The 12,590-nt window shown below is 39.7% G+C and overlaps 1 protein-coding gene across 6 annotated transcripts in view; it reads right to left on the bottom strand.

The window, feature by feature from the left end:
- The window catches only part of EXOC4 (exocyst complex component 4), a 606,961-nt gene that overhangs the window by 328,370 nt on the left and 266,001 nt on the right, over positions 1-12,590 (bottom strand). For 4 of the 6 annotated variants that reach the window (XR_012156857.2, XM_073328862.2, XM_073328863.2 and 1 more), the window contains exon 10: positions 3,731-3,827. Coding sequence is in view for 4 of the 6 variants with exons in the window: in XM_073328862.2 (XP_073184963.1) it covers positions 3,731-3,827 (97 nt within the window). In the remaining 2 variants the exon portion in view is untranslated. Of the gene's footprint in view, positions 1-3,730; positions 3,828-5,168; positions 5,225-12,590 lie in introns of those variants that run through there. The other 2 variants (XR_012156858.2, XM_073328866.2) reach the window with 2 other exon arrangements.

The raw sequence follows: 12,590 nt of genomic DNA, 5'->3' as shown, positions 1-12,590 counted from the left end.
AGAAAGCTTTCATTGTAGCAGAAGATATTCTTGTTAATTACAACCAAACAGCCAGGTCTTCTAATCTACACATCTATTTATTCTCTTGATGGGTATGGTTAGTGGCATTATGCTAAACAAATCACATTACTAACAACTCTCTACTCCCGAGGCTCACCTCACTGTAGAGTGGGGTAAGTAAAATGATCATTTGTGCCACAAAGCCATTTTTTCTCTTCACACAGTTATTGATGTGCTACTCCACAAAAGTAAGTTAAGATGTTGCAAATGCCATCTTTCTCACTGTGTGACAAGCATATTGCATGCCGAGATCTTTCCATCTTAAATCTTGTTGTAACGGCTTTTATGACACAAATTATTTCCACTGCCTACCCATCAAGCTGGTAATGAAACCAGAGGGTGTCATGAAAATTGCTATTCAAAATGCATCATCTGTGTTGACTGGGGCGGGGGATGGGAAGGTGGGAGTGAGAGAAGAGAGAAAAGGGGTAAAGAAGTTTTCATTTACCTCACACACTTGTAAAGTCTGTCAGCAATAAAGCAATATCTGAGTGCTGTGACAAGCCAACAGAGTCACTAAAGATGAACAGCCAGAACTACATGCCATGGTAAAGTGGTCACTTTGTATAGCACATTATAACAATAGTTGTCTTTCTCTGTCATAATAAAGTGGTTGATGACTTTATGCAACATGCTTTCTCGAGCTATTTACACAGTAGTTATTAATTGCCAGTAAATTCGTTAAACAAAGATTTTAATTGAAGAGCAAAAGCTCCTTGTCAAATGAAGAAGAAAAAAGTACAGCATATAAATTAGCAATCAGTGTTTCTTCCGATGTAAAGGAGACAGGGGAAATAAAATGTTGTTAACAAAAATAATCTAATTCATTTATTGATATTGGCTCATACAGTATCATACAGTAGTAATTTGAATATATGTAGCCCCTTTCATCCAAGGATTCAAAGCACACAACAAATCTTAATTAATATATTCTTGCCACATATAGGGATTTATTTTTTAAGACTTGTAAAGATAGGCTATTATAGAATCATAGAAATGTAGGGTTCGAAAGGACCATGAGAGCTCATCAAGCCCAGTCCCCTACATTGAAGCAGGACCAAGTATACAGAGACCTTCCCAGTCAGGTGTTTGTCTAACCTGTTTTTAAAAGCCTCCAATGATGGGGAATTCCACAATCTCCTTTGGAAGCCTATTCCAGAGCTTAACTATCCTTATGGTTAGAAAGTTTTCCCCAGTATCTAATCTAAATCACCCTTGCTGCAGATTAAGCCCATTACTTCTTGCCCTACCTTTAATGGACATGGAGAATATTTGATCACTGTCCTCTATAACAGCTCTTAACATATCTGAAGACTAACCAGGTCCCCACCTCACTCTTTTCTCAAGACTAAACATGCCCCATGTTTTTAATCTTTGCTCATAGGTCAAGTTTTCTAAAAACCTTTTATAATTTTCGTAGCTCTCCTCTGGACTCTCTCTAACATGTCCACATTTCTTTTTTAAACTGGTTCACCCAGAACTGGACACAGTACTCTAGCCTAGACCTCACCAGGGCAGAGCACAGCAGGACAATTACCTCCTTTGTCTTCTTACATACAACACTTTTGTTAATACACTCCAGAATGATCTCAGGCTTTTTTGCAACTGTATTACACAGTTGACTCATATTCAATTTGTGGTCCACTATAACCCTAGATCCCTTTTAGCAGTGCTACCACCTAGCCAGTTAGTCCCCATTTTGTAGTTACAAACTTGATTTTTTCTTCTTAAGTATTGAACTTTGCACTTGTCTTTATTGAATTTTATTTTGTTGATTTCAGAACAATTCTACAATTTGTCACAGTCATTTTGAATTCTAATCCTGTCCTCCAAAGTGTCTGCAAATCCTCCCAGCTTGGTGACACCTACAAATTTTATAGGCATACTCTCCACTCCATTATCCACGTCATTAATGAAAATACTGACTAGTACCAGACCCAGGACTGACCCCCTGAAGATATGTCCTCCCAGTTTGACAGCAAACCGTTGATAACTACTCTTTGACTATGGTCTTTCAACCAGCTACACACCCACCTTATCGTAATTTCATCTACACCACAATTCTAGTTTGTTTATTAGACTGTCATGTACGATTGTGCCAAATGCCTTACTAAAATCAAGATATATCACATCTACAGCTTCCCTGTTATTCACTAGGCCAGTGACCCTGTCAAAGATATATTACTTTATCTCCGTTTTATGGCTGAAGAAATCGAGGCACAGAAACATTATGTAATTTGCTTAAAAGCAGTTAGCAAGCCATCTGCAGGGAGGAGAACAGAACTCTGGAGTTTACTCCCAGCTCTGATCACTAAACATGGCCACCTCTCGAGAGGTAGGAACACAAATTGAAAACAAATATCGGCGTGTTAGCCCTCCAGGGCAAGGAACATGCTTTACTTCATAACTCTGACACTGAGAAATAATAAATGCCCACAGCACTCAAACTTTTATGGCAATTGGGGGGTTTCAGTTCCTCTCATGATGAGGCCCAATGTTTATAAAGTGCTGCAAAAATTCACACTAACTTCAGTGATTTTTAATAGTAATATAAATAATATTAAGAGATGGTGCTATTCTGAGGTCTGGTTTGTGACTGACTAGGGGAAAATCAGGCATGAGAAGGGGGAATCACATGTGAAAAACTAGAGGTGCAAGACAAGTTTGTAGGCTATCGCACAGTAAAAGAAACCTCATATTATTCTGCACTGACGATAAAAAGAAAATTAATCACAAGGTGGAAAGGGTGAGATTAAAATTGAACAGCGCTGCAATAAGCCTCCTATTTCTAACTAACTCAGCTCAGATATTTCAAAACTTCCAACAGCCCTTGATGAGCTTTCAGCTGAGAATTTCTAATGTATTTTAATAATTGATGCTGCATCCTAGACCAGGGACTTAATTTGCAGTCCGTAAGTTGTACCTGTTTATTGAGAAATTAACTTACCATGCAGCACAGAAAATATTCCTCTGACTTTTATTAAACATAACAGACAATGAGTGATCAACAATTTGCCACAAGCTGTGATTAAACTTTTCCCAGCCCTGATCAATAAAAATTACATTGTTTGATGCAAAAGGGGTCAAAACAAGCAAGTAAGCCCAGCAGGAATGCTATCCAGCTTTAAGAGGTGAAGTGCACATCTGCTGTAAAGCTACCTAGAGATTTTTTTACAGAAGAACATAAGAACAGCCATACTGGATCAGACTAGAGGTCCATCTAACTCAGTATCTTATCTTCCGACAGTGACCAATGCCAGGTGCCCCAGAGGGAATGAACAGAACAGGTAATCCTCAAGTGATCCATCCCCTGTTGCCCATTCCCAGCTTCTGGCAAACAGAGGCTAAGGACACCATCCCTGCCCATCTTGGCTAATAGCCATTGATGGACCTATCCTCCATGAACTTATCTAGGAGAATAACTTTACTGCAAGAGCATCAATACATCATCACTGCTATGGTATTTCATCTCAGAAACAGAAACACCACTCCTCTCTGCAAAACAAAACAACCCACAAGACAAACACAATTGAGGAAAGCACATTATTTTAACTTGCTCCATTTATTTGTGTATGTATGTATATATATATATATATATATATATACATATATATATATACATATATATATACACACATATATATATATATATATATATATAAAATCTTACCTGAGTAATGGATGGAAGATGACAGTAATATTTCTTGCGCCTGGTTTGCAGACAAACTTTGATCCACCACCTTCGATTAAATTATCATCAGGACCTCCTTGAAAACAAAAACACACAAGAAGAGTTTTCTTACAAGATCTGAATGTACCCTTTCTAAAATTCATTAGCATCTTAAAATGATTTCAGGCTCCGCCCCTCCCTCAGCATGCATCATGAAAGGTCTGTAATTAAATGAACATATTTCAATTCTTCTGTTCTATTAGGATAAACTGGGCTTCTAATGTGTTACTTCTGACCGAAAGACGAAATGAAGACATGGATCACATCACCATTAGTAAACATAAGAGACAGTATTTCTTCCTGGTTGTTAGCAACAGTATGGGTTGAGAGTTGGCCTAGAGGACTGAGCACAGAATTAAGCATCAGTTAGACCCAGTTTCAATTCCCATTGTTGCATCTGAATTGCTGTGTGTCCTTGAACAAACCATCAACTGCCCTGTGCCTCATTTTACCCACCTATCTTTCTTAGATACTTATATGGCCCCCGTTATCATAGTATCTGAAATGCTCAGATATTATAAATGGATTCTATCCTCACAACACTCCTAAAACTATTACTCTCATTTACTGATGAGGAACTGAGTTAAAGTCACTAGCCCAAGGTCACACAGGAAGTCTGTGGAAAAACAGCAAATAGAACCCGGGTCTCCCAAGTCCCAGGTTAGTGCCCCAACCACTGAACCATCCTTTCTCAAAAGAATGAGTGTCTCTATTGCTTGAGCTAACAACCAGGCTCTGGTCAACAGGGATAACACCACCTACCTTTAAGAGATATTTGGAAACTTAACTATAATGTCTGGAAAGTGCTTTTGATCCTAGCATGAAAGGCTCTATAAAAGTGCAAAATATTATTGCAGGTAGGGACCTTCCACCCTGCTGCTGTTTGTTTCCCTAGGAGCTAGCTTGGTTTTTATATTGTGTAGCTTATGATAGCATAACTATTGTTCCTTTTTATTTTGTTTTGTTTGTGTAGCTCCATTGATTTTTTTAGATCTCTTATAAAGTCTTTTAAGAGTCAAACAGTTTCCCACATTGTTTGACTCTTGTGACTTCTCTGCCGAAATTCCAGGTACAGTACATGCAAAATCAGTGTTTTGCAGATATAGCAGAAATAAACAGATCTGATCTGGCACATTCACTTGCATCAGTTAATCAATCCAAGGCCATCTCTTGGAAGGTACAGTATACACATACTTAGTGTGATTTACAGAGCTGAAATCTGGACTAAAGATCTTAAAATCAGAAATGAAACACCAGTCTTGTGTCATTACATCTGTACCAAAGTTACTGCCACAGATAAATCCCACTATCAATTGGCTTTAAGAACAGATATAGAAAGAAAATAATGGTAAACTGGCATTTTCTTACTTGACAGAGCCATTCATTCTGTGTGTCATATCTCTTGACAGCAACAAGACTGTACTCCTGTTGACCCTAAACAAAACGATGGGAGAGCAAGCTGGAGTCTATTTTGCCTCAAACGTGAATGACAAAAATTTCTGACTGTGGAATCTTTGATCATTCAATATATTATATTACCCTATCATCTTGGCCATTTTCACCGTCACTCAGCACTGGTCATTTTGTGGTTGATAATAGAGCCTTTTCCCCTTTTTTACTTCTAAGGGTTAGGCTCTAAGAACCTGGGCTGAATCTAGCCCTAAGCAATCTAAGTCAGTTGGGTTATATTTGTAAGGATATTTTGGTGGTATTCTTGTAATGGCACATAATACACATGAATCATCCATTAATTAAAAATAAATAATAAAGAGCCTAGTCACATTATTTTGATAGCCTCTTTCTCATCTACAATACTACAGTGCTCTTTGACCTTCATAGCTATCTCCCATGAGATGGAAGGAAGACTGAATGTTGAAATGAGGGGGGAAAGGTGAGAACCAATGAATAAATGACTCCCATCTTCTTTTCAGAGTGAAGTTTACATGCCTCAGTCCTTTGCCTAGTATTCAAGTCACGCAAAAGCTCTACCACAGCTTGATCTATTTGGTCACTGTGTTAACAATCTTAGTACAGAGATAAGGGACTAATCAGGTGAGAGATGCCAACTCCCTTTCCACCCTAGCAATGGTCCCTCCAGTTCAGTACTGTTATACAGAACAGTGTTTCTCAACCTTTTTGATACCAGAGATCGGCTTGTCACCTTCCTAAACTGCATCAGGGAGATCTCAGGGACTGGCGCTGGTCCACGGATTGGTTGTCAAGAAACACTGATATAGAACAATTTGCAGTCCTGATATTGATTCAAAGAGATCCCCACAATACCCTTATTGGGTAGGTAAACGTTAAAAGTCCAATTAAATACATAAGGAAACAGAGGGCTTGTCTACACTTCCAGCGCTGCAGCTGACCTGCTGCAGTGCTTCGTGAAGACACCACCTATGCCAGCTGGAGAGCTTCTCCCGTCAGAATAGGTACTCCACTTCCCCGAGAGGCAGTAGCTATGTCGACAGGAGAAGCTCTCCCATCAACATAGCACTGTCTACACCAAGAGTTAGGTTGCTATAACTGCGTCACTCAGGGGTATGGATTTTCCAATAGTTATACCAACTAAAAGTTTGTAATTTAGACCAGGGCTGAGATACACAGAAGTTAAGTGATTCTGAGTCAAGGGCAGAACCCAGAGCAGACTTCAGGACTTCAAGTCTTGACCTCTAGGTTCCACTACACAGTATTTCTATGATGAAAATCTTTGTCAAAGATATTTCTGTATGCTGTATTGCATGTTTTTTTATGAGATCATTAAAATGGGTGGCTGAGTAAATGGAGGAGTGAATTAACCACATAAACCAGGGGTATTTAGAGTTACTTAGAATACTTTGACAAGTAAACTCAGCTCCCCAGATGTGTATATAAGTATTAACATAAGAGTTAGGGCACATTAAGACACATGAAAATTTTTGTGCTAACAAGAGGATTCAATGAACACACACAACTAGCTAAGGATACACAGTTCATAAATATATTCTATTTCCAATTAAAGAAAGGACAATTCTCAAAACATGAAATTGAAATGTTTATGCTCAAGCTAACTTAAAAAAACCCTCACAAATATGACAGAATTTAAATGTAGAAAGGAGAAAAAAAGTGCCAATTATTCATCTCTCCCATTAACGTCTGACTCTGCATTTTCCAGTGGCGTCTGTCACTAACTGACTTATTGAAGAACTCATCCAAGCATGAACTATTGAGGCATGAATTAGGAAATACAGGCTCAAATTAAGAAAAGGGTGTTATTCTTGTTACGTCAAGTCACCCTACACTAATCAATATTATTGACTGGGACGAACTTCATAGCAAGGAATAAAACAATCTGTCTTATCTGCTTGAGCACATTATGCAACCAGAACTCAGGCAGAAGGATATGCTTTTTAATCTTCTCTGCTCCTATACTTTCAATTAATAATAATAGATGCTCTGTGCGTAGGTGGGAACTACAAAGAAAAGTAATTTTATTTATATTAAAATATTTTACCGGAAAGATACAATGATGTCTTAAATATACAAAAACAGGCACACTGTTGCAACAAACCTTTCTATTACAATATAATCTACAACTGTCCTCATTCCCTTGGCCTCTCCTTGTGCTGTGACCTCCCACCTCTACTCTGTCTGAACTTAGCTGGAGGCCAGCTATCAGTATAGATACAACTATACTGTGAAAAACCGTGATTTGCACAGAAGAGTTTATTCCCGATTCCAAGCAGGAATAAGCTACATGGGTGCATACTGTGGCTTTCGGCTTTTTTGCCTGCATACAAAATGGGTACTCTTAATGCAGACTTTTTGTCTGCCTATACAAATGGCACAGATGTGCAGTGCCTGGCCAATGATGGCTGAAATCCCTTTAGACAAGGCCTTTAGACTAAGCTCTTCAGAGCAGGGACGGTCTTTGTTTTGTAATACACTATACGCAACGCCGTGCCAACACAGTGTCCCATGCTCCTGGCTGCTCCACACCAGCAGAAGGTATCCAGTCATCCATCCTACAAAGGGTATGTCTACACAGAAAAATAAACCCAGGCAGCGAGTCGCAGAGCCCGAGTCCACAGATTCAGGCATGCACCACAGCACTAAAAATAATAGAGCAGATGTTCTTGCTTGGGCTGGAGCCTGGGCTCTGATACCCATCCCCACCCTGGGTCTCAGAGCTGAAGCTCCAGCCCGATCGGGAACATCTACCCTGTTATTTTTAGTGCCATGGCACAAGCCCCACAAGCCGAGTTGGTAGACTTGGGCTCTGAGACTTGCTGCGGGGAGCGGGGGCGTGGGCGGGTTTGCACACATACCCAAAGAAACCAGTGGCCTCCCAGTGGAATCTCTGACTGATACCAAGTTTAGGAGGTAGACAATAGAGAGAGACAAAACACCCACTCCCCGCCCGCCCCGCCCCCCAACATGTTAGCATGATCTTTGGTTGCTTTTTTCAAACTTGAAAATAGTTTGACAGGCAACTGCAATAGCCACATTTTACAGCAACCAGGAATGCCTTAAACGTGTTGCAGCTGTTACAAGAAATGCAACTGTTGCACTCATTTTTTCTCATGAGCACCAGCTTGCTGATTTAATCTGCTGAGTAATAAGCTACAAGGGAAAAAAACTTGAGGTGAAGTGAAATTTTTTCAAAGTTAATGATATCCTCATGCTGTGCCATCAGTGAAGTGAATATCTTTATGGGTGGGAGTCAGAGATGGGTCTGTTACTAATGTACCACATGGTTCCGTAGTGGAGCCTGAAATGTCATGCTACACAATGAGCAAACACAAGGCAAGAGCAGATGACTAAGAGAGCAAAATCTCAGGGTGCTCTGATTCTTCCTTTCTGCACTTCTCTTTGTAAGTAGCAGCTCCCATCAGGCATGTCCACTTCCAACCCCCCGATCCCATGCTGCTTGGGTCTCAAGAGCATTTATCTGGCTGATCACTGGGAAAGTCTCTATGTGCCACAGTAACCCAGGGACCTCTTTTACTAGCCAGAGTGGTACAGACAGAAAACTTCTTCCTCACCCATTCAGCAGACAAGAGGAGAGAGGAAGAAAGGCAGAGGAGACATTTTATTAAACAAAAGGAGTAGCCAAGAGCCACTAAATCATATACCAAATTCCTGACATGGCCTGGAAATATTATCATAATCAGGTTACATCAGTACACGAGGAGCTCATGCTGTGAAGACCCATAATCTCAAGGCAACATTGTGACACTGTACCATGATTTCAGGGCTCTCTGCAACTCAGTTCTTTAAGAAGCAGCTCTCCAGCTCATCAAGATGGATTGCCACTCCCCTCAAAGACTTACAAGTGTATGCACCCACTTAATGTACAGTACATGAGCAACACATATTATATTAATAAACATTATGATAATGCTTATGCTTAGCTCTTCTATAGCACCCTTCATCCAATAAACTCAAATGTTTTGCAAATTAATTAAGTTTCACAACAATCCCACAACTATTGTCATCTGCACTTTGTGTATGAGAACACTGAGGCAGAGAGAGATTACTCATTTCTCCCAGGTCACAAAGGAATGAGAAGTGGGAACAGAACACAGATCTAGAGTCTAAGTCATGTTCCTTAACCACAAGACCGTCTTCCCTTAACAGTTAAGAAAAAATATTTCTATACTTTGTACCTTTAGAAAACAATTGCTATTGTCTGTATCATGATGAGAAAATTGCAACACCTGATTGTCACTTAATATTAACATTATTTCTCCCTATTCCAGGCTTTAATAGCCACAAAAACTAATCATGAATAGCCCTGGTAAGAGCAAAACAATCATTGTCAGGAGGCAAAGTTTCCCAGTTACAGCCTACTGACACTCCTAATTGCTGACCTGTAACACTGCAGCTATTCTAATACCAGTCATCTCCTGAGCATGGATTGCCGGTTGTATGGTAGATATGAGATCTGAACACATAACAAGACAAGAGCAGGTTGAAACCCTTGATCTTATTTCAGTGGTGTAATGCTCTACATTTGAATTCAAGCTATCAAAGCTGAAATGTTGGTGGCAAAACTAAAACTAGACGTTCCTAATTCTGGGAGCTGCTAGTTCTCTTATCAGTACCAGTATTTTTAGTGATTCTCTGCAGGTCTTCCTTTGCAGGGAAGATTAGCATTACAAGGCTTAAGTAATGACAGGCAAGAAAGTGTGTTTTTTTTTCTCTTCCAATCAGCAGAAACTGGACATCCACCAAAAATTATCCTTTGTGTTGTACTGGATTTGCTGTTCTTCAAATTCATGTTGCTTTATCATTTATATTTATTCCTTCCCTAGGCAGCATGGTCCAGGGGATAAATCCATTAGTCTGAGATTCAGGAGATCTGGTTTCTATTCCCAGCTCCACTAATTACATGCTGTGTAAACTCGGACATGCCTTCCCCTCTCTGTAACCCTGACTCCTCCCACCCTTTGTCTGTGTTGTCTATTTAGATTGTAAACTCTTCAAACTCTAACACAGGAAGGTATAACATGATTCAATGGCTGGAAGATGAAGCTAGACAAATTCAGAGTGGAAATAAGATGTAAATTTTTAATGGTGAGAGTAATTAACCATTGGAACAATTTACCAAAGGTCTTGGTGGATTCTCCATCACTGACCATTTTTTAATCAAGACTGCTTGTCTTTCTAAAAGATATGCACAAGGAATTATTTTGGGGAAATTCTACGGACTGTGCTACACAGGAGGTCAGGCTAGATGATCACTGTGGTCCCTTCTGGCCTTAGAATTTGTGAATCTAAGGCAGGGACTTGTCTCTTACCATGCATTTGTACACCAGCTAACAAAACATGGCCCTGATACTGGCTGGAGTCTCTAAGCACTACTTTAAAATACAATAAATATTAAAATTAATACTAGTCCTAATATAACTAGAAATAAACCAGTTCTTGAACCTCCCTCAAATGCCCCCATATAAAGTACATTTTCATTCTAGGATCTTTCAACATACTCTATAACAAAGCTCTAGATTTTCAAAGTCTGTGTGACTTACGAGCATTTTTTCTCCTAAATCACCTTGGCTCTTTAGAAAATCTTACCCTTTTTTCTCTGCTAAAGGCAAGAAATGTTTCCCAGCACTGTGAAAAATCAAGGATGGACAAGACCCCTTTGACTAGAATGTTCATTCACACTGTTTCCTTTGATCACCTAGCTGACTATTTCCTGCAATACAATTCCTAGTGCTTTGTCCACTTGTTTATTTCAATACTTTCAAAGTAAAGTTTAGAGGCTCCTTTAATTAACTATTTATGAGTGTTAAAAATAGTAAATACTTTCATGCCAAAATACTCATTTTGATTTGTTAATCCCACAATTCAATGTTCCAATTGCTTCCCGACTTCTCTCCTGACACTGTCCCCCCATCTCTCCAGCTTTATTTGCATGAATTACTGCATCCATCTCTCTCTGATATATTGCCTGCCTTAGGATATCATTATTTTTGAGCACACTAGCTAGTTTTTGCTTGCAGACCTATGGCCTGATTCTGAGTACCTGACAATGGTTTTAAACCACTTCAAATCCAGTGACTGAGTTAGCACTGATTATTACTGGTATAAGTGATATCAGAAACAAGTTCCTGCTATCAGCTTAATAACCTCTTGGTTATATGCCTACTAACAGGGAACACTGTCTCATACTTTACCATTGTTCTTATTACCCTACATTTTAAGCACTCCCTATGGAAGTTATCTCGCCAGGTATATCTTAACACTGGACTGATTGTGTATGGGTCACACGTGTATATTTCCTTCTGCATTTATTTACTTATTTCAGCATATATAACTCCTGCTACGAGAGAGCTCCAGGCATCCTTGATAATCCTTGAAAATATATAAATAAGCAAACAGGCCTCCTTCAAAACATAACGCCCCAATGCAGCAAAATTTACACAAAATTCCATCTCCCAAAAGAAACTTCCACCCCTACCCAACCTCACCAATCTCCCCTCTCCCTAAAAGCAAGGGAGCAAGGATGAACCTTGCAGCTTGCCCTGAAGTTCAACAAACTTGGTCTGTTTCAGACCCAAAGCTGGGGAGGGGGAATGATTTCAAAGGCAAGGAAATCAAAGAGACAGTGCCCTACCAGCTGTGGCTTTTCTATTATTCCAAGGAAGCCCCAGCTCAAGCAACTTCACTGACCACAACTACAGCAGCAGGGCATCTTCTGTACTTCGGTCCCAGCCATTTAAGGTTCAGAGTCACACCAATACCTTAAAATCAATCCAGAGTACAACAGGCAGTCAATGCAGCTCAGGCAACCCACGTTTAATATATTAATGTTGTTCAGCTATACATCCAGATTCTAGTCCCAGGTCTGCCACCAGCCTGCTGCATGACTTCAGCAAGTTAGTTCAAGTCTCTGCTGTTTACTTTGCCAATCTGTAGAATGGGAATGATGATTCTTACCTTCCTTTGTAAAGCTATTTCAGATCTATGGAAGAAAAGCACTGTAAAAGAACAAAGTGTTATCATACTGGCGGGGGGGAGTGGGGAGGGAGGGAAGGTTATTACTTAAGCCTTGCAACTTTCTGCTCTATAAACAATATGTATGAGCCAAATTTAGCAGAATGAGAGCTGATAGCTTGTTTGAATACATCTTATTCTGATTGCTTGCCTGCAACTCCGTGGGGTTCCTACGCATATTTTGACAAAATGTTATCCTCCATTACTAAATTTCTGGACATTATTGCAAGTAATGGATTCAGATATGGTCATGCAGTTGATGCCCAGACATATTGTTCTGCTCATGTCTCCATGCCCAAACCTATTTAGACTCCCC

This window comes from Lepidochelys kempii, chromosome 1 (assembly GCF_965140285.1).
Source record: "Lepidochelys kempii isolate rLepKem1 chromosome 1, rLepKem1.hap1, whole genome shotgun sequence".
Classification (NCBI taxonomy): domain Eukaryota; kingdom Metazoa; phylum Chordata; order Testudines; family Cheloniidae; genus Lepidochelys; species Lepidochelys kempii.
The sequence above is the reverse complement of the archived record's forward strand: the minus strand, read 5'-3'. Positions and strand labels throughout refer to the sequence as shown.